The 17384-nt window shown below is 52.0% G+C and overlaps 4 protein-coding genes across 4 annotated transcripts; 2 read left to right on the forward strand and 2 right to left on the reverse strand.

Moving 5' to 3' along the window:
- Positions 1–376: 376 nt before the first annotated feature.
- Positions 377–6257, forward strand: BO95DRAFT_489275 (uncharacterized protein; the record flags this gene model as incomplete). The annotated part of the gene is made up of 5 exons (XM_025590559.1): positions 377–459; positions 515–541; positions 598–1057; positions 1098–5846; positions 5899–6257. The coding sequence occupies 5 exons, from the start codon at positions 377–379 to the stop codon at positions 6028–6030; spliced, it is 5451 nt and encodes a 1816-aa protein (XP_025445381.1). The 3' UTR covers positions 6031–6257.
- A 191-nt stretch (positions 6258–6448) lies between these two features.
- On the forward strand, positions 6449–8689 carry BO95DRAFT_471436 (Zn(II)2Cys6 transcription factor; the record flags this gene model as incomplete). The annotated part of the gene is made up of 5 exons (XM_025589589.1): positions 6449–6562; positions 6627–7445; positions 7497–7706; positions 7757–7908; positions 7960–8689. Exons 1-5 carry the CDS (start codon positions 6461–6463, stop codon positions 8687–8689), a joined length of 2013 nt encoding a protein of 670 aa, XP_025445382.1. The 5' UTR covers positions 6449–6460.
- Positions 8690–9016: 327 nt separating this feature from the next.
- On the reverse strand, positions 9017–10260 carry BO95DRAFT_355994 (SRR1 family protein; the record flags this gene model as incomplete). The annotated part of the gene is made up of 3 exons (XM_025582280.1): positions 9017–9137; positions 9224–9880; positions 9938–10260. The coding sequence occupies 3 exons, from the start codon at positions 10258–10260 to the stop codon at positions 9017–9019; spliced, it is 1101 nt and encodes a 366-aa protein (XP_025445383.1).
- A 2202-nt stretch (positions 10261–12462) lies between these two features.
- BO95DRAFT_471438 (multidrug resistance protein) lies at positions 12463–16694 on the reverse strand (the record flags this gene model as incomplete). Its single annotated transcript, XM_025589590.1, has 4 exons — positions 12463–13122; positions 13159–14470; positions 14517–15348; positions 15401–16694. 4 exons carry the CDS (start codon positions 16692–16694, stop codon positions 12721–12723), a joined length of 3840 nt encoding a protein of 1279 aa, XP_025445384.1. The 3' UTR covers positions 12463–12720.
- Positions 16695–17384: the final 690 nt, after the last annotated feature.

Raw genomic sequence — 17384 nt, forward strand, 5'->3', positions numbered from 1 at the left:
TGTCAGCTTATGACTTGTTTTGGGTCTATATGCGAATCGGGCTAGGCTTTGCGAAACATATTAGAGACTGTTTGAGAACTCCGGGTTTTTATCCCTAGGGCCAAGACAGGATGTCCGTACTACACGACTCGGTAGTTCAGAATGCGGCGCCGTGACTCCAGTAGAGCGCGTCGACCTGTCGCCAATTTTAGTCATCGGGCCATATTGAAATTGTGACTTGCTGATAATGAATTCTCGATTGCACTTACCTTGGTGCCTTATTTCATTCTGCCCGATCGATTAGGGTCTATATACTGCTCAAGTTACCCTAGCGGGTGGATTTCACCTCTTTGTGTTTGTTCGAGAGAGAGATCTTGCCGTGACACCTAACGCTGTCATGGATCACTCAGTCGGCGCTCGCCCTTTCAACATCCGAGGTCGGGATGATCTTGCGTACAGGCTGTTCATAGAGCTTCTTTCGTAGGTTTTCCTGGCGAATGAGTACGAAAGCATTGTGCCAAAGCTGACAACGTAGATATCAACTGGCTTCCCCAGTGCGCTGGTACGTTGGCCATGAGACCTTCATCGACACACCAGAGCAGCTAAAAATCTTTCCAGGATCGAGACGCAGGATGAGCTTCTTAAAGCCAAGTCAGCCATCCGTCGCTACATCGAGATTGGTCCCAGGACCACTCTGGCAAACATGGCCAGGAAATCAGCGGCCATTCACCACACTTCCCATCCTCCATCTCAATGGGCTCACTTACAGTTTCTTTCGTACATGGACGACAAGGCCGAGATAATGTACGAATATTCAAAAACAACTCCTACAAAGGAGCCCATCCGCGAGAATGTCGCAGTGTCCTCCAGTACAAATGCTCAAATCCGACAGATACCCATTCCCGAAGCAAGCCCGGCAACACTGCCATCTGCTACAGCTCCCACGCATTACGCGCCTAGCAAGGATGTCACATTAAGCGCAAGACACATTACTCTTGCCATGACCGCGCAGAAATTGCGACGACCGTTCGACCAGGTCCCAATAGCCAAGACGATCCGAGATCTATCAGGAGGTATGGTGTAGAGCACCACAATTCTGCTAATGAGAGGCTAACTAGCCAGGGAAATCAACGCTGCAAAATGAATTGACAGGAGATCTGGTTGCGGAGTTCGGGCGAGTCCCAGAAGGAGTTGAAGATATGTCTTTGATAGCTCTGGGAGAAGCACTGCAAGGTGGCTTTTCAGGTAAGCCCGGTAAGCAGATGTCGATGCTAATCTCCAAGTTCATGTCGAGCAAGTTGCCTGCGGGTTTCAACAACCAAGGTGCCATGCAGGACTTCCTCAAGCTGAAATGGGGACTTGACAAGCCGCAGTCCATCATTCTCCTGTGCTTCGCTACAACCATGGAGCCAGCATCTCGGCTCGCGAGTGCGGATGAGGTTCGTTCGTACCTGGATGGTCTTGTTGAACACTACGCTGCGTTCGAAGGTATTGCATTCGCTGCTATGGGGGGGCAGGGTAGTACTGTTAACAACTCCTCATCGACCACGATGTTGAGCTCGGCGGACTTCGAGTCTCTTCGAAGCGAGCAGAAGGAGCTTTATCGAAAACAGTATAAGGTTCTAGCAGCCTACCTTCAGCCAGACGAACAGGCATTGGATGTCGACTCGATCCAGCTATCAATCTGTTTGCAGGCCATGGAAAATCGGCTTCAGCAATGGAATGCTGAGTTGGACGAACAGTTTCTGGATTCTGTCAAGCCGATGTTCGACCTCAATAAGGCCCGGCAGTATGAGTCCTGGTGGAATTGGGTTAGAGAAGACCTCTTCCGATGGTTACATGAAGTTTCAAGCGATCATATTGATGCGACATTACTGAGCGTGGATGATCGCCTTCGTCGCATATTTAATCGTTGGGAGCCAAGCTGCGTTGAAATCGTAAAGACGCATTTGGGAGCAACGCTGCCAGAACAGGAGGTAACATCGACCAGACCACAGATCGGCAACAACCTCTCGATCTTGCATGAGATATTGCGCCTCGGTAAACGCTCGCAAATGGCAGATCCTGTTTTCATCCACACCCAGCCACCTGTGGGCCCGAGGACAATGATCTCAACGTCGGGACAACGAGAGTATGATGAAGTACCTCGCAATATTCGCAACTACCCTGATGTCGTGCGCCAAGGGCGCACGTCTCCAGCAGCTGGTTTGACTGCGATCCCATTCGTGCACCTGAGAAAACGGCGAGATGAGGAAGACTGGTTGTATGACCCCGCAGCGACAGAGATCTTTCATACAGCTCTCGATGCAGGTGTCACGACCGGTTTCACATATGCAAACAAATCAGTCCTCGTAACAGGGGCTGGACCAGACTCGATTGGTGCGCATGTAGTCCGAGGACTATTAGCTGGAGGCGCCAGGGTCGTCGTTACCACAAGCCGCGCGGTTTCCAGCAGTGCAACCTTCTTTCAGAGTCTTTTCAGAAAGCACGGATCTAGAGGAGCATCCTTGACCCTACTATCCTTCAATCAAGCGAGCAAGAAAGACTGCGAGGCACTGATTCAGTACATCTATGGCTCAGACTCTCCAGTAGGCGGTGATCTGGATTACATTATCCCATTTGCAGCGATTCCGCAGGCAGGAGAGTTAGACTCTTTAGGTAATCGGCAAGAGGTTGCTCTCAGAGCAATGCTGGTCAACATTCTGAGACTCATTGGCTTTGTACGCCGTGAGAAAGAAAAGCGACGGATCGAAAGCAGGCCAACCATGGTGATATTGCCCATGTCCTGTAATGAAGGCACCTTTGGAGGGGATGGTTTGTACGCCGAGTCTAAGATTGGCTTAAAAACCCTCTTCAACCGCTTTCACTCTGAGACATGGTCGACTTTCGTCAATGTCTGCGGAGCAGTTATCGGATGGACTCGGGGCACTGGCCTGATGCGCTCATCCAATGCGTTGTCTGCTGAGATGGAGAGATTCGGCGTGATCACTTTCACGCAAGCTGAAATGGCGTTGAATATACTGGCATTGTTAACGCCTAGTGTAACCAGTCTTGCGGAAGAGGCACCAATTTATGCCGACCTGACTGGTGGACTAGGGTCCATGTGGAATGTCAAAGAGCAGATAGCATCCTGTCGGAAAAGGTTGGATGGTGAGCAACAGCTCCGAGATGCTTTGACAAAAGAGGACATGCACCATCAAGTGGCTCTCCATGGCCAGCACCCTCGCAGTCAGCGAAGGGAGCCACTCGTTAAGAGAAAACGTGCTAACCTAAAAATCGGATTTCCTCCTCTAAGAAATCATCATGACATGATCTCTGGGCTTCCTGATCTCCTCGGCATGGTAGACCTCTCACGCACTGTGGTGGTGGTTGGATTCTCAGAACTGGGGCCATGGGGTAATGCTCACACAAGGTGGGAGATGGAATCCCAGGGTCATTTCTCCTTGGAAGGATACATCGAGATGGCTTGGATAATGGGACTGATAAAACATGTTGATGGTGATCTGAAAGGCCAGCCATATGTTGGCTGGGTCGACACAGAGACTGGTGAGCCCGTCGAGGATGAAGACATCTCAACCAAATACGGTGAATCTATTTCGAAGGGCACTGGATTGAGATTGATTGAGCCCAGCGAGTTAGACAGTTACGATCCATCGCGGAAAGAGTTCATCCAAGAAGTGGTGATTGAAGACGACCTGCCACCATTCGAGAGCTCAAAGTCAGCAGCGGAGGCCTTCAAGCTCCGGCATGGTGAGAAAGTCTCTATTCAGCCTATGACAGGATCCGAAGATTATCGGGTATTCCTCAAAAAAGGCGCAACCTTAATGATCCCAAAAACTATTCCATTCGACCAGACTGTTGGAGGAAGAGTTCCCAAGGGCTGGAACCCTTCACGGTACGGAATTCCGGATGATATTGTGCAGCAGGTGGATCGAACGACTTTGTATGCGTTGTGTTGCGTTTCTGAGGCGTTTCTATCAGCCGGAATCCAGGATCCATACGAGCTTTACCAACACATCCATCCGTCGGAGCTAACTAATTGCCTGGGTACTGGTGGCGGCCCTGGTAAGACCATCCAATCCATGTATCGAGACCGATATCTTGATCGACCAATCCGAGGCGACATCATTCTAGATCATTTTGCCAACACCATGGGTGCATGGATCAACATGTTGTTGTTATCTTCGACGGGGCCTTTGAAAACCCCTGTTGGAGCGTGTGCCACCGCCATTGAATCCTTGGACTCGGGTTGTGAAGCAATAACGACCGGGAAATGCAGGATGGCTCTGGTTGGCGGGTGTGATGATTATGGCGAGGAGGTGGCATATGAATTCGCAAGCATCAAAGCCACGGCCAACAGTGCCGAAGAGCTTGCCAAAGACCGTTTGCCGAGCGAGATTTCGCGCCCGACGGCAAGTTCACGCAGTGGCTTTGCTGAGTCTGCAGGATGCGGTGTCCAGATACTTGCCAGTGCTGACGTCGCGCTCGACATGGGATTGCCAATTTATGGTGTGGTCGCTTACAACCAACTCGCGAGTGATCAGATCGGTCGGTCAATACCGGCCCCCGGTAAGGGGATCCTCACTGCGGCACGCGAGGGGATTGGAGCGCAAAGCTCGCCCTTACTCGACTTTAAATTCCGGCGCTCAAATTTCGATAGAGAAGTAGCTTGCATCCAACAGCATCATCTAGGTCAGAAACCTACAAGAGAGTACTCGTCGAGCAAAAGTGTCGAAATACGGCCTGAGGATACTCGCACGGAGCAAGTCGTGAACCTGAGAATCCGGGATGCGCAGCAGCGATGGGCGAACAATATTCGCCTACAGGACTCTTCAATCTCACCCGTGCGAGCCGCTTTGGCTACATGGGGCCTGACTGTTGACGACATTGGGGTTGTGTCAATGCATGGGACATCAACAAAAGCCAATGAGGTCAACGAGGGGGACGTGATCAACACGCAGATGCTTCACTTGGGTCGGCGCAAAGGCAATCCACTGCTCTGCGTGTGCCAGAAATCACTAACTGGCCATCCGAAGGCAGCAGCAGGCGCCTGGCAACTACACGGCTGTATGCAAATATTCCGAGACAGGATTGTTCCTGGGAATCGAAACGCCGACAACATCGATGAGGAACTGCGGAGATTCGAACATCTATTGTACCCCATGGAGTCATTGCCGCTTCATGAGGTAAAGGCGACCATGCTCACATCGTTTGGCTTTGGTCAGAAAGGTGCCATCAACGTCATGGTCGCCCCGAGGTATCTGTTTGCATCCGTGTCAACCGAGGTCTTTGAGAGATACCGTACCGAGGTAGACAAGCGACAGCGAGCAGCAACTAGAGAATACATCTCGCGGTTGCTGAAGAACAGACTAGTTCAGGTCAAAACCAGTGCGCCGTGGAAAGACACCGATCACATGCGTGATGTGTTTCTCAATCAGAACAGTCGCCTCGCCAAAGACCAATCTCGGTTTGTTGACAGGGCATCAACTCAAGATGCCTTCGTCGTCCAGAGAACCAATGCAGAGATGATGTCAACAACCGATAGGTCAAACACGGTATCGGCAATCGTCCAATCAATGGTTGAAGATGTGACCCGTCGTTCTAAGCCGGCTTCATCCGTCACTGTCGGGGTGGATGTGGAGGAGATCGCGAGTATTAACATCGAAAACGAGAACTTCATTGAGCGGAATTTCACATGGAGAGAACGCGAGTACTGCCGAAAGGCTTCAAGTCCCCGTGCCTCTTACGCAGGTCGGTGGAGTGCTAAAGAGGCTGTCTTCAAGAGTTTGCAAACGCCGTCCCGAGGTGCAGGAGCTTCAATGAACGAGATTGAGATTGTGAATACAGATGGTATTCTGAGTGTGACCGTAAGTTTTGTTGACATTCCTTTGAATGTTGAGTGGTACTGACTATTACAAGCTTCATGGCAATGCTCATGCGGTTGCAGCATCCAAAGGCATCAGTAACATCGAAGTGACAATCAGCCATGCCTCGGACACTGTGGTTGCCGTAGCACTAGCCACCGGAGAGGTTGTGGGGGCGCGGTATTGAACTATGGGCCGAGTTGGGTCGGGTTCGAATTTGTAGGCTTGTTGGCTCTCAGTGTTTGGTGGATTCGCTTCTTTCTCATTTGTTACCCGTGCATTGCGAGGCGCAGATAGACAGGTCTAATGTTAGTATCGTATCAATATCAACAGAGCAGTTGGCTGGTTCAAGTGAAAAGATAGTCTGTGGTAGAACACCGCTGCCTGTGAGGAAGTAGTTGAGGAAGCTGCGAGTAACAGCTGAGGTGATCACAATCGCCGATTCCGCGAACAATTAATGGAACTTGGGAGGGAAGCGAAGCAGACTAGCCCGATTCGGCGTGCCAAGACAAGCACAGCAATGACGCTGCTGCTGACAAATCTGCCCAATACTTCCAATCGAACTGCACATGATTCATCATTTTGTCCATTCGTTCTTCCAACCATGAACTATCAGCATGTCATCCACAGATTCTGCTCTAAGAGGAAAGGCCGCTTCCAGAACGAGAGGGAGATATACAAGCAAAGCGTGCGAGGAATGTCGACAACGAAAAGCGAAGGTATAGCCTCTTTTTTCTCTCGGGTGCTCGTCGATCAACCACCTGCTTACTAACATGCTACAAGTGTGATGGGAAGAAGCCTCGCTGTTCGAGATGTGCTCAGTATGATGCGCAATGCCAATACTCTGGTACAGAAGACGGCCGTCGGCCTGCGCCAAAGTCCTACGTGCTTCTTCTGCGGCAGCGAATCGCATCTCTCGAGAAGCAACTGGAAAGTCATGGCATTAATCCTCAAGCAAGCCATGCCTCTGGAGCAATTGATGCGGGGTCCCCTCATGAAGACCATGATCCTCAGATGTTCAATATGAAGAATGCATCAATAGAGGAATTATGTGATTACCTCAAAGGTCGCTTGTCCTTAGATGAGCCAATGAACTTCGACCAGGACGGGGAGATGAGGTACTTCGGACCGACAAGCGGACGACTCAATTTCGAATCCCCGGGGCCGGAAGAGAAAGAGGAACTGGAGAACGCCTACTCCGTTCCTGAGCTAGAGCCCGTCCTGCAGAGCATTGATGAATTTCTCAACTTTCCCCTTGTGGATCCTGCCTTTGAGGAAATAGGCATCTCTAAAGCGCTCCAGGACGAGCTCATCGATCTTTACTTTACCTGGGAGCAACCGTGGTATCCCATCGTGGACGAAACCCTCTTTCGCGGAAGTATGGAGAAGCAGGGCCCGTATTGGAGTCTGCTCCTTCATTACTCCATCCTTGCGCTTGGGTCCCGGTATTCGGACAACCCAGAGGTTCGGAGTAACCCTAGCGACTCGAACACAGCCGGATTACCTTTTTTTGAAAAGGCCAAGACCCTTTTACATCAGGAAATGGAGCATCCTACATTCCTGACAATTCAAGCGTTGGGGGTCATCGGGATGGTCTACGTCGTACGTCTCTCGATTCCGAGACATATTCGTATGCTAACTTTTCCCTTCCAGGCCATAGGCTTGGACGCAGCTGGATGGCTGCATCATGGTATGGCTAATCGGCTGAGCCTTGATGTTGGGCTAAATGTGGATCCCGCAATCTTCGAAAGGACGATACAAATGACTGGCCGGGAACTTCGCCTCAGACGACAAGTTTATTGGACGCTGTACTGTCATGACAAGTTGTTTGCCGCGTATACCGGTCGGGTCTGCTCAATGCTCGTACGTGTACTCACGAGAACACAATCGACATGTTCACTGACTTTCTACAGGATCAACAAGGAGCAGTTGAGCTGCCGTCAATAATGGATGAAGATCAACATACCCATGGCCGCACGCCAGAAAGCATCCAAAGGGCACGGATGCCTCTACTGCGAGCCATGATAGCTTTATGTCGCATAAAAGAAAGAATACTCACATCACTGTACGTCTTGTCACCAACTGATAAGCTGGTATGCTAGTCTGACAAGAGCAGATGGGCTCCGAGGCATCTGACCAAACCACCGGAACGATTGAACCTCCTCCGGACTTGCCTCTTGGACCTGCGGACATGGTTCTATGACCTACCACAGGAGCTTCGAATTGACCGCTCTAATGATGTCCCGCACGTCTACACATTACACATGCTCTACCATACCGCACGAATCCTCCTCACTCGGCCTTTCATAGTCCAAACAGCCGAGCATCAACGCGCAGCAGGGTCCAGCGAACTCACGACCGTGGCCACGGCTGTCTGGCGCGAGTCCGCCAAGGCGATGTGTCTGACGGCTCAGAAATACCGCCGAGTGTTCCAGAGCTTCCACCGCAGCCCGATCTCCGCTATGCATTGCACGCTCTGTGCTGCGGTGGCGCTGCTCGAAGATCATGAGAGTCCCTCCAATGTCACCCACCTCGCTAGTTGCATTACCGTGCTGGACGAATTGTCAACGTCCTGGCATCCGGCTCTCCTCATCAGAAACAACCTGCGTCGACTGTGTCCATCGATATCCGCGCAGGTAACGCCAGGGTCTGAAAATAGCTCTGATAATAGTTTCGAGACCCGGGACCTCGAAGCCCGGCCTGGTCTGCCCGATCCTTCCACTTTCCGGGCTGACGCCGGATGGCAGACCAGCAGCGGTGGTGGTTTGGCGCCTTGGAGTCACCTGCCCGGTGATTACGGACTGTTTGACTTGCTTAATCATACCACTTGGGATCGACCTTTGTAGAAGCTTATAATATCTATTCAGGCATCAACTTCCTCCAGCACCATACGAGACTTGGTTGTGCTGCTTCAAGCCTCAGGCATCGATCATCCTTGCCAGTGCATAATGGTACTGCTGGCACGGTCAAATTTAGCGCCTACCAGCCAAATCTCAAAGAATTCCACATGTAAGTAGAGCAGGGACTCAGATACTTTTTAATTCCATTGGTGCTAGCAAGTTATACGTGCATGAAAGCAATGCGCGTCATAGAAGATATATTCTACTCATTCAACACGAACACACACACACAGGGAGGGAGAGAGGCAAATCGGTACTAGCAAGCCACATACATCAATGCCTGACGTAGATTGAGAGGTCCCCGAAATAGTCCTTCGGGTCGTGCAATGCGAATTTCTGATAGTGGGTGATCATCTCACAAACGCGGTCCGAGTCGGGATCCGTGGCGAGCGGGCTGTAGTACCACATCAACATCCATCAATCAATCAGCACAAACCGAACCGATTCCCCCAGGCACCCAGGCAACAAGGCACTACTTACCCCAACCAGAACTCTTCGCCATTCCTCAACCGCCTCTTCCACTGCTTTCTCTCCTCTTCTCCGCACACAGTATTCCAGATCATGGCACCGGGCCACTGGAGGTCAGCGACAATCTGCTTCACAGGTACGTTGGGGCTGACCGAAAACACCAAGGTATGTTCGTCAATCTCCAGGAACCCCTTTGGGTCGTTCAGTGGTTGGAAGCCTATACTGTGCAGGAACCTGACATCGTTTTCATCATACCATGGATCTTGGAAGTAGCAGTCGATCCTCTTGCCTCCACTGACCCCACTTTTGGCCAGAATGGTCGCCATCGTTTCCACTGCCGCATGCTGAACATGTGACCGTGTGGAGAACCGTCCATTTTGCGTCTTACCCAGTGTCCCCAGACCAAACGCCACAATTTTGTGAATGGGGAGGGAGAAGCGCAGGGTCGTTAGGTGGGATACCAGCTCTTGGCATGTCTCGCTCTCCTGCCACCGTTCGCGCATCTTGACAAAAACCGGACCAAGCATTTCGATGTTACCTTCAGCAACTTCGGGGTGGCGGGTATACAGAATGGACACTGGGGGCGGGTCCTTGAACATCATCGTTGCACAGGAAGGGTGGATATGGGTAAGCACTTGGATGCTGCTATATCCGATGCAGTATGTTGTTCTGTCGCTGATTAGACCCGGCCTGACAACAACGCAACCCATATGAACGGAGACTCACGCCAGGTCCAAGCATACAGCAGGGACACTCCGGCTATACGTGCTTACCACGTCATCGAAGTCCTTGATGCGGATCTCCTCCCTGCCTTCTTCGATTTGCCGGTCAAGGTCTTCCAGCAGCGCTCGGGGGAAAAGCGGTTTCCCCGCATTGTACAAGCGTACCACATGTTCGAGTCTCTTTAGAACCTTCTCCTCGAACAGGGCGAATGCCAGTTGCTCCGTGGCAGGATCTTCCACGGCCGTCTTGTGGGGTAGCTCCTTGTCGATGAGGCTCGAGCAGGGGGTCAGCGTGGCGCTTGCCTGGTAGTTTGCCGCTGAAGCCATTGACATGGCTGCCGAGAACAATGGCAATGTCTCACTCGGGCAAAAGTGATGTGCATGATGTCCTTAAGTATTGTTCTCGCGTGGCCATGAGGTTTTTTAGTCCGCAGCTGTCACGTTGTTTGACCAGCACGCGGTTGGGTTGAAACGGTTTGCTACTTTGACACCCACTTGAAACGGTCCATTGGCATGGAGCGTCGCCGCTGTCAACCCCAGCCGAGGGCTGTGTAGCTGCCAGAACCAACCTGTTGGAAACCCCTCCTTTGACGGATGATTGGTGGGCTGAATTGACAATCATCCTATTAATACTCCTCAAATGGACACTTAGTCTGCTTAGCCCGGAGTTCGTTGCTCTTGCGCAGGTAAAAACCTGTTGGTTGGGCTTAGCGCATCGCCGAACTCAGCGAAATTAGGGATATTTTTAACCCGCAGGACTAAGTATGCGGGTTAACCAGGATGCAAATTAGTGGCATTTATTTTGAGCGATGGTGAGACTTGCATGAACTCCAGAACCCCTCCGGACTAGTCTTCGCTTCACTGTCTGTGCCACAATTTATAGTACCGTTGCAGTCCTTGATGCCGCTACTGCCTAGTCACTTGTTGTTAATTAATAGCCCCAACAGGCCGCATTGCTCCGATTGGAACGACCCAGGGCAGAAGAGCTAGCGATGTCGATTAGGATTCGAAATAGAATTGGCATGCATAACGAACACATGCTATTCTTGTTTCCATACCTTGCCTTGTCGCGATGGAGAAGCAAGGGATCACGGCCGAGAGTCGGATGACATTAGACCAACACTCCAACTCTGACCTCGTGAGCTTCCGTCGGTTATCTTCTCACGCAAACTACTCGTCGAGTCATGGATAGTGATGCTCGAGAATGTTCCGTGCTTACCCATGTTATCTCGTACGGCCTGGTGTCCCTATCATGCAAAGTGCCTACCATCGTTGCACACTTCCACTCCATCGCATTAGGGTCTAGACCCTACAGGGTGGGACGGATGTCGCGTTGGTAGGCATGTACTGGGATCTCCTTTCCTGTATATACCGTCTTCAATATGTGGACCAACCGTTCACAAGTTGACAATCAGACCACCTAGCTCAAGACTCTTCGAAGCGCAAGGCTAGTGCGCTCCGCTTCAGGCATGGGCTTACTCGCGATCTGTTACCCTTTTCCCGTAAGCTGTTGTTTCTGTGGATGCATGCCTGGGCCTTCGCAATGGGTACTTGATAAGGCTGCAAGGCATGAACCCGAACAAGGCCTGGAGTAGTTCTAGACGTCGAGCGCATTTCAGCCGGACCTGGCCTGGCAGGATGTCCATATGACTGAGCTTCTGTCTCCATTGGGTGACTACCAATGGGCCGTGGCAGGCAGGAGCCTGGCGTGCCGTATCGTGCTGCTGACGTGGTGAAGAAGCCAAACATTCGTTGAGTACTCTGTATAGACAATTCCTTCTCAGCACTCCTTTAGGACGCCCTTTCTCCAGGGCCCCAAAAACCGTGGTGAATCAAGTACGATCTAGACGGGAGCTCGAGGAATCGGCCAACAAAGCATTCGACTTTGCAGACATGCCCTTGTCCGCACTTCTGCCTCTTTTCTGTCGTCCTTCTTTCTCCTCTTCTATTTCTCCTTCGTCAAGTTCTACCTCCTTCCCCCCCTTTGCCCTCCTTCCAAACTATTCCAACACCACCGTCTCTACCCTCTAACACCACAAATTCAATGATCACTCACAGCAAGACATTCACACCCGACCCACAAGCCCCACCCATACCCCCAAACATACATCCAAACCCTGCATCAATCACCAACAAAGCCCCCACAACGCCTTCCCTCGGCAACAAGAATCCCAAAAGCAATACCGCGGCCGGGCCTCAAACCCAGACTCTGCACGCCCACTTCGCTCCAGGCCAAGGGGGCTCTGCAATACTAATACCACTACATCACCGCAGCCCTATTGTTGCCGGGGGGGGGGGGGGGGGGGCATGCATACAGGGATTTGGGCAATGGCCCCGGCTTTTGTGCCTTCGGCCGACAGTCTTCCAATATCCACACACGTAGCATGTTGTATATTGTCCTCTAACGATGGAGATGTGGATTTACGGTGGACAAGTGGAGTGTTGGAAATGTGAATCGGATGTAACTCGGAATAAGTATAGATGACTTTCATTCTCCTCTGGTTGAGCGTGGGCAAACGGGCTAAAGTTGGTATACGGATCGAAACCATGTTTCACAAAGAGCAAACACAGTGTATATATGGAAGCAGGGAAGAGGAAAGAGAGTGGTGCAACCTCCCAGTATTGAGCATTGAGGTGGTTAAAACCCTTCTCTTCCCGTGCTGAGATCTACCAAGCACGCCTATATACTTTCAAAAAGAAATCTTCATACACCCGCATGCATCCACTGCCCTGCTATCAAAGAAGCGCAAACCGAGATCAAGCGCAACAACCAAACTGCCAGACATTCTAAACCCCCTCGAACCGCTGCATCCCCACCAACTCCGCATAAATCCCCCTCCGGGCCATCAACTCCCCATGCCTCCCAGACTCCACCACCCTCCCCCGCTCCATCACAACAATCATATTCGCGCGCTGCACCGTCCGCAGCCGATGCGCGACCGCCACCGTCGTTTTCCGTGTGGCCGCCCGATCCAGCGCCTCCTGCACCACGCGCTCCGACGCGCCGTCCAGCGCCGCCGTCGCCTCGTCCAGGAGCAGCACGGGGCTGTTGATCCGGAGCAGGCCCCGCGCGAGCGCCAGACGCTGTCGCTGGCCGCCGCTGAGCATGGTCCCTGCTGTGCCGAGGGGGGTGTCGAGGCCGGAGCTGTTTTCCTTCTTTGTTAGCGTTCGGATGCCGATGGCTATTTCCTAAATTTTGGTGGAGGCCCCAGGGCTGGGGTGAACGTACGGAAGCGAGACGACGAAATCATAGAGATTGGCCTCCTTGCACACCCTCAGTAAATCCTCGTCATCGAGCGGGCGGTCGGCACCGCAGAGGAGGAGATTCTCGCGGATGGTCCCGTCGTACAGGACGGGTTCTTGGCTGACTAGCGAGAAGGTCTGGCGGTATTTGGTGACGTCCAGGTGCGAGATATCGACGCCGTTCAGCAGGATTTGGCCGGCGGTGGGGGTGTAGAACCGCTCTAGGAGTTGGAGGACGGTGGTCTTGCCGGAGCCGCTGGGTCCGACCAGCGCGATGAATTGGCCCGGGTAGATGGTGAGGGAGAAGTTCTGGAGGACGGGGTGCGCGGGTCGGGAGGGGTAGTGGAAGGTGACGTTTTGGAATTCGATGGCGCCGTAGTGGTCTATCGTGGGATGTTGATGGTGCTCCTGAGTGTTGATTTGCGCGGCCCGGTTGAGGAGGCGGTCGATCTCTTGGCCCGCGTGCAGCGCTTTGCTCATGTCGGGCGCGTAGGAGACCACCGCGCCGGCGATTTGAGCGCCCGAGATCAGGGCGCCGAAGCAGACGTAGAATTGGAGGATGGTGTACTCGTCTTTGGCGAGGAGTGTGCCGCCGTACCAGAAGGCGAGGGCGCCGCAGAAGAAGGTGAATGAATGCGACGCGGCGTACAGGGCCGAGGCTTTGAGGATCGATCGCATGGACTGAGCAGCCGAGCGCGAGAGGATGGCCGTATACTCGTCCAGGAAGTACTCCTCGAGAGTGAGGGAAGCGACCGATCGGATCGTCGTTATGATCTCCGTCGCGTAGATAGCGGCCTCTTCGTGCGTTTTGCGGACCCGCTGGTCGAACAGTGCGAGAACGCGGAGGCGAACATAGCCGCATCCTGCCACTATGGGGATCGTCGCGATGCAGACGAGAGCGAGCTTCCAGCCCGTGATGAGCGAGACAGTGATGCCTATGGCCAGGGCTGCGATGAAGGTGAGGCTGGAGCCGATGATGGGCCCGCTCAGGCCGGTAATGTCAGTGGCCGTGGTCGAGACGAACGACGTCAGCGCTCCAGGGGAGTTTCTCTTCTCATCAAAGAACGCTATGTCTTGACGGATGATGGACTGGAATGTTTGGTCTCGGGTTTTGTGTGTGAGTCGCTCTGTAGACCGGGAAAAGCAGATCCCTTGGCTTATCCATGTGATGAAGGCAAAGATAGAAAGGATCACGAAAAGTAAGGACCAAAAGTCGATATCATGGCGAAGCTTGCTATATCTCGTAGAGTCAAGAGTGATAGCACTGATCGATTCAGCAAAGAAAACAGCTTGCCTTCTACATGTTAGCCGCTTTTCAGACAGCATGCGCAAGTACTCACGTTGGAACCACAAATCCCGTAAGATTGCACAGTAGAAGTCCAGTGAGTACTATTGCAACCTCTTCTCTATTGAGCTTGCGCACCACTCGAAAGTAGGTTCTGAATGAAGGTCTGGAGTCATGAAGTGGTCCATGATCATTGGCGAGATAGTCGTCGTGATGAAAGTTGACTGTTTCCGACACTTCACAGGGCCCAGCCTTGCCATCACTCGAAGCATCGTCTTCAGTACTTGAGAGACGCCCATTTGCCCCCCCGTCCGTGGCACTGTCAACCTGCTGTGCCTCTACGAGTTGTGCATAGGCACCTTTTAGGGCCATCAAATCTTCATGTGCTCCTTGTTCAAGAATGACTCCCTTACCCATAACAATGATGTTGTCGGCGTTTCGTATGGTCGACAACCTGTGAGCAATGACAATTGTCGTTCGATTCCTGGCAGCTGAGTCCAAAGCCAGCTGAACTGCCTTCTCGAACTTCGAGTCAAGGGCAGATGTAGCCTCATCCAGCAGTAGAATCTTCGGATTGCTGATGACTGATCTTGCGATACATATGCGTTGCCGTTGACCGCCAGACAATTGCAGGCCCTTCGTACCCACTTCAGTGTGATACCCTTGCGGCAAAGTCATGATGAAATCGTGGGCATGGGCGACTTTCGCCGCGGCATGCACCAGCTCTCTCGCCTCAAGCATAGTTCTATGTTGTCCCAGATCATTCAGTCCCAGGAGGATATTGTCGAAGATACTCCTGTTGAATAGGACCGGCTCCTGCACCACATAGGACATTTGCTGTCGCAGCCAACGTAAGTTGAGGTGCGTGATATCGACACCGTCCAATGCTATATAGAGATTAGATAAATGAATGATGATATCCATGGTGTGGCTACCCACTGATATAACCACCAGTTGGCTCATAGAACCGTTCCAAAAGCCCGACTATGCTACTCTTTCCGCAGCCAGATGCTCCGACTATAGCCGTCGTCTTGTTTGCCGGGAAGTGCAGAGATACCTGATCGAGAACCTGCACCGACTGCCGTGATGGATATACCAGGCTGATATCGTGAAACTCAACGTCGCCGTGTACGTCTGATAGGGTTCGTCCCTCCGTGGTCAGTGGATCCAGGGGAGATTGGCGAGCAATAGCTTTCATAATGACTCCGGCATGTACTACACTTTTGACCATTGACTCTGCACTGGGAGCCACCCGACCAACAGCGAACGAAGCGATGATGATGGCCATGGTCGTTGTGACCACGGCTGACCCACTCATCTCCCCAGTGACAACGTAGCGGGACCCTTGCCAAAAGGCCAAAGCGTAGCTAAGATACGGTACTGAATTCATGGTCCCGATCATAAACGTTACCGACAATCGTGCTTTGAGCCCCCAAGTCTCGCCCAAGTCAAGATGCTTCAGATATCGCTCACGCATGGCACTCTGGATCCCGTACGCAGCAACATGTCGGATAGAGCTGATGGTTTCCTCTACGACAGAGGCTCCCTGATTCAAAGCCGCTGAGCTCCGTCGACTGAATTTCAAAGCATACATAGCCCCTAGAAACTCAGCCCCGCCAATGAGGAGGGAAGTTGAGATCAGCATCAAAGCTAGTTTCCAGTACTCAAAGAACGCAATCACAACAGCCGAGGCGAAAGTAGCCAAGGCCGTCAAGAAGGTTGAAATTTTGCTAGTAATGCCTTCCTGAATGACGTTCATGTCGGACGTGATACGTGCGGTGAACTCCCCGGGACTCAGCGTGTCGAAGAATGCGATATTCTGCCGGATGATCGCCCTCAAGTATACACGACGCAAGTTCCGGGTGATGCGCTCGCCTGTGTGATAGAAGCCCACTGTCGCAATGTAGATGAGGACGAACTCGGCTATCCCGAGGTAGACGTTGTACAGCGCGAGTTTCGACACATTGGAGGAGAGATTTGCGCCATCGTCCACGCCGTTCGCATGCTTCTGGAAAGACCTAACCACCAGACCGTAGACAACAGTAAGTAGAGGGTTGAGTGCCCCAGCGACTATGGCCGCCAAAGTACTGATTCCAATCAGAAGCAAATCCAATTTTCCCACGTAGTCAAACACCGTGCGATTTGCAGAGGGTGTGGCAGGTAATCCGTCCAGCTGGCGTTGAAGGATACTCTGCACGCGATCCTCGCTCGAGGGTGTGCTGCCGATTGTCATCTTGAAATCCGGTTCTTCTGAATTTCGATGTTCGACTTAGGCAAATCCTAGAAGCACGTTGCAAAACGGAAATGACAAGCAAGTTCATGGTCGCTGCAAGATTATGAGGGGGCAACGAAAAGAAAAATAAGCACGCCATAAGACTCTGAAGCGCAACAACGCCCGCCACGCTAATTCACAGTGACTATCTTGCAGCGGTAATATCTTCATCGAGTGTTTGGCTCTAACCCGATTCCGACGCCGACGTTGCGGCGGTTGTTGCACACCCAGCCCTAGACCTTCTGCAAGATAAGCCACAGTCAGAATGCTTCCCCCGTATTAGTTACGGGCAGGTACCACTTGAATTCGTGTCTTAGCTCTGAAGAGATTTGTGATGAATGACAGTCTGAATCTTGGGAAGTCGAGCGGCACAAGCAACCAGTTATGGTGAGAATACACGTAAGTAAATAGATAGTGTGTCGGCAACGTAAGTTTGGGCCTGACTACAAGAGTCAAATGGAGCAATGATATTCTTCAATTGCTTGGTTGTATCCAAGAATTTGGTTGGTGAGGTAGTAAGATTATGCATCTCTGGAGGCTCAACCATCTCGATGAGCATAAAGCCTGTGGCCAATATGCTCTATTGATAGACTTTGTACTTCTGTGGGATCGGGCGACCACTACTGAATTAATCCTCCAAGATCATTGCGC

Source organism: Aspergillus brunneoviolaceus (genome assembly GCF_003184695.1).
Source record: "Aspergillus brunneoviolaceus CBS 621.78 unplaced genomic scaffold BO95scaffold_12, whole genome shotgun sequence".
Classification (NCBI taxonomy): domain Eukaryota; kingdom Fungi; phylum Ascomycota; class Eurotiomycetes; order Eurotiales; family Aspergillaceae; genus Aspergillus; species Aspergillus brunneoviolaceus.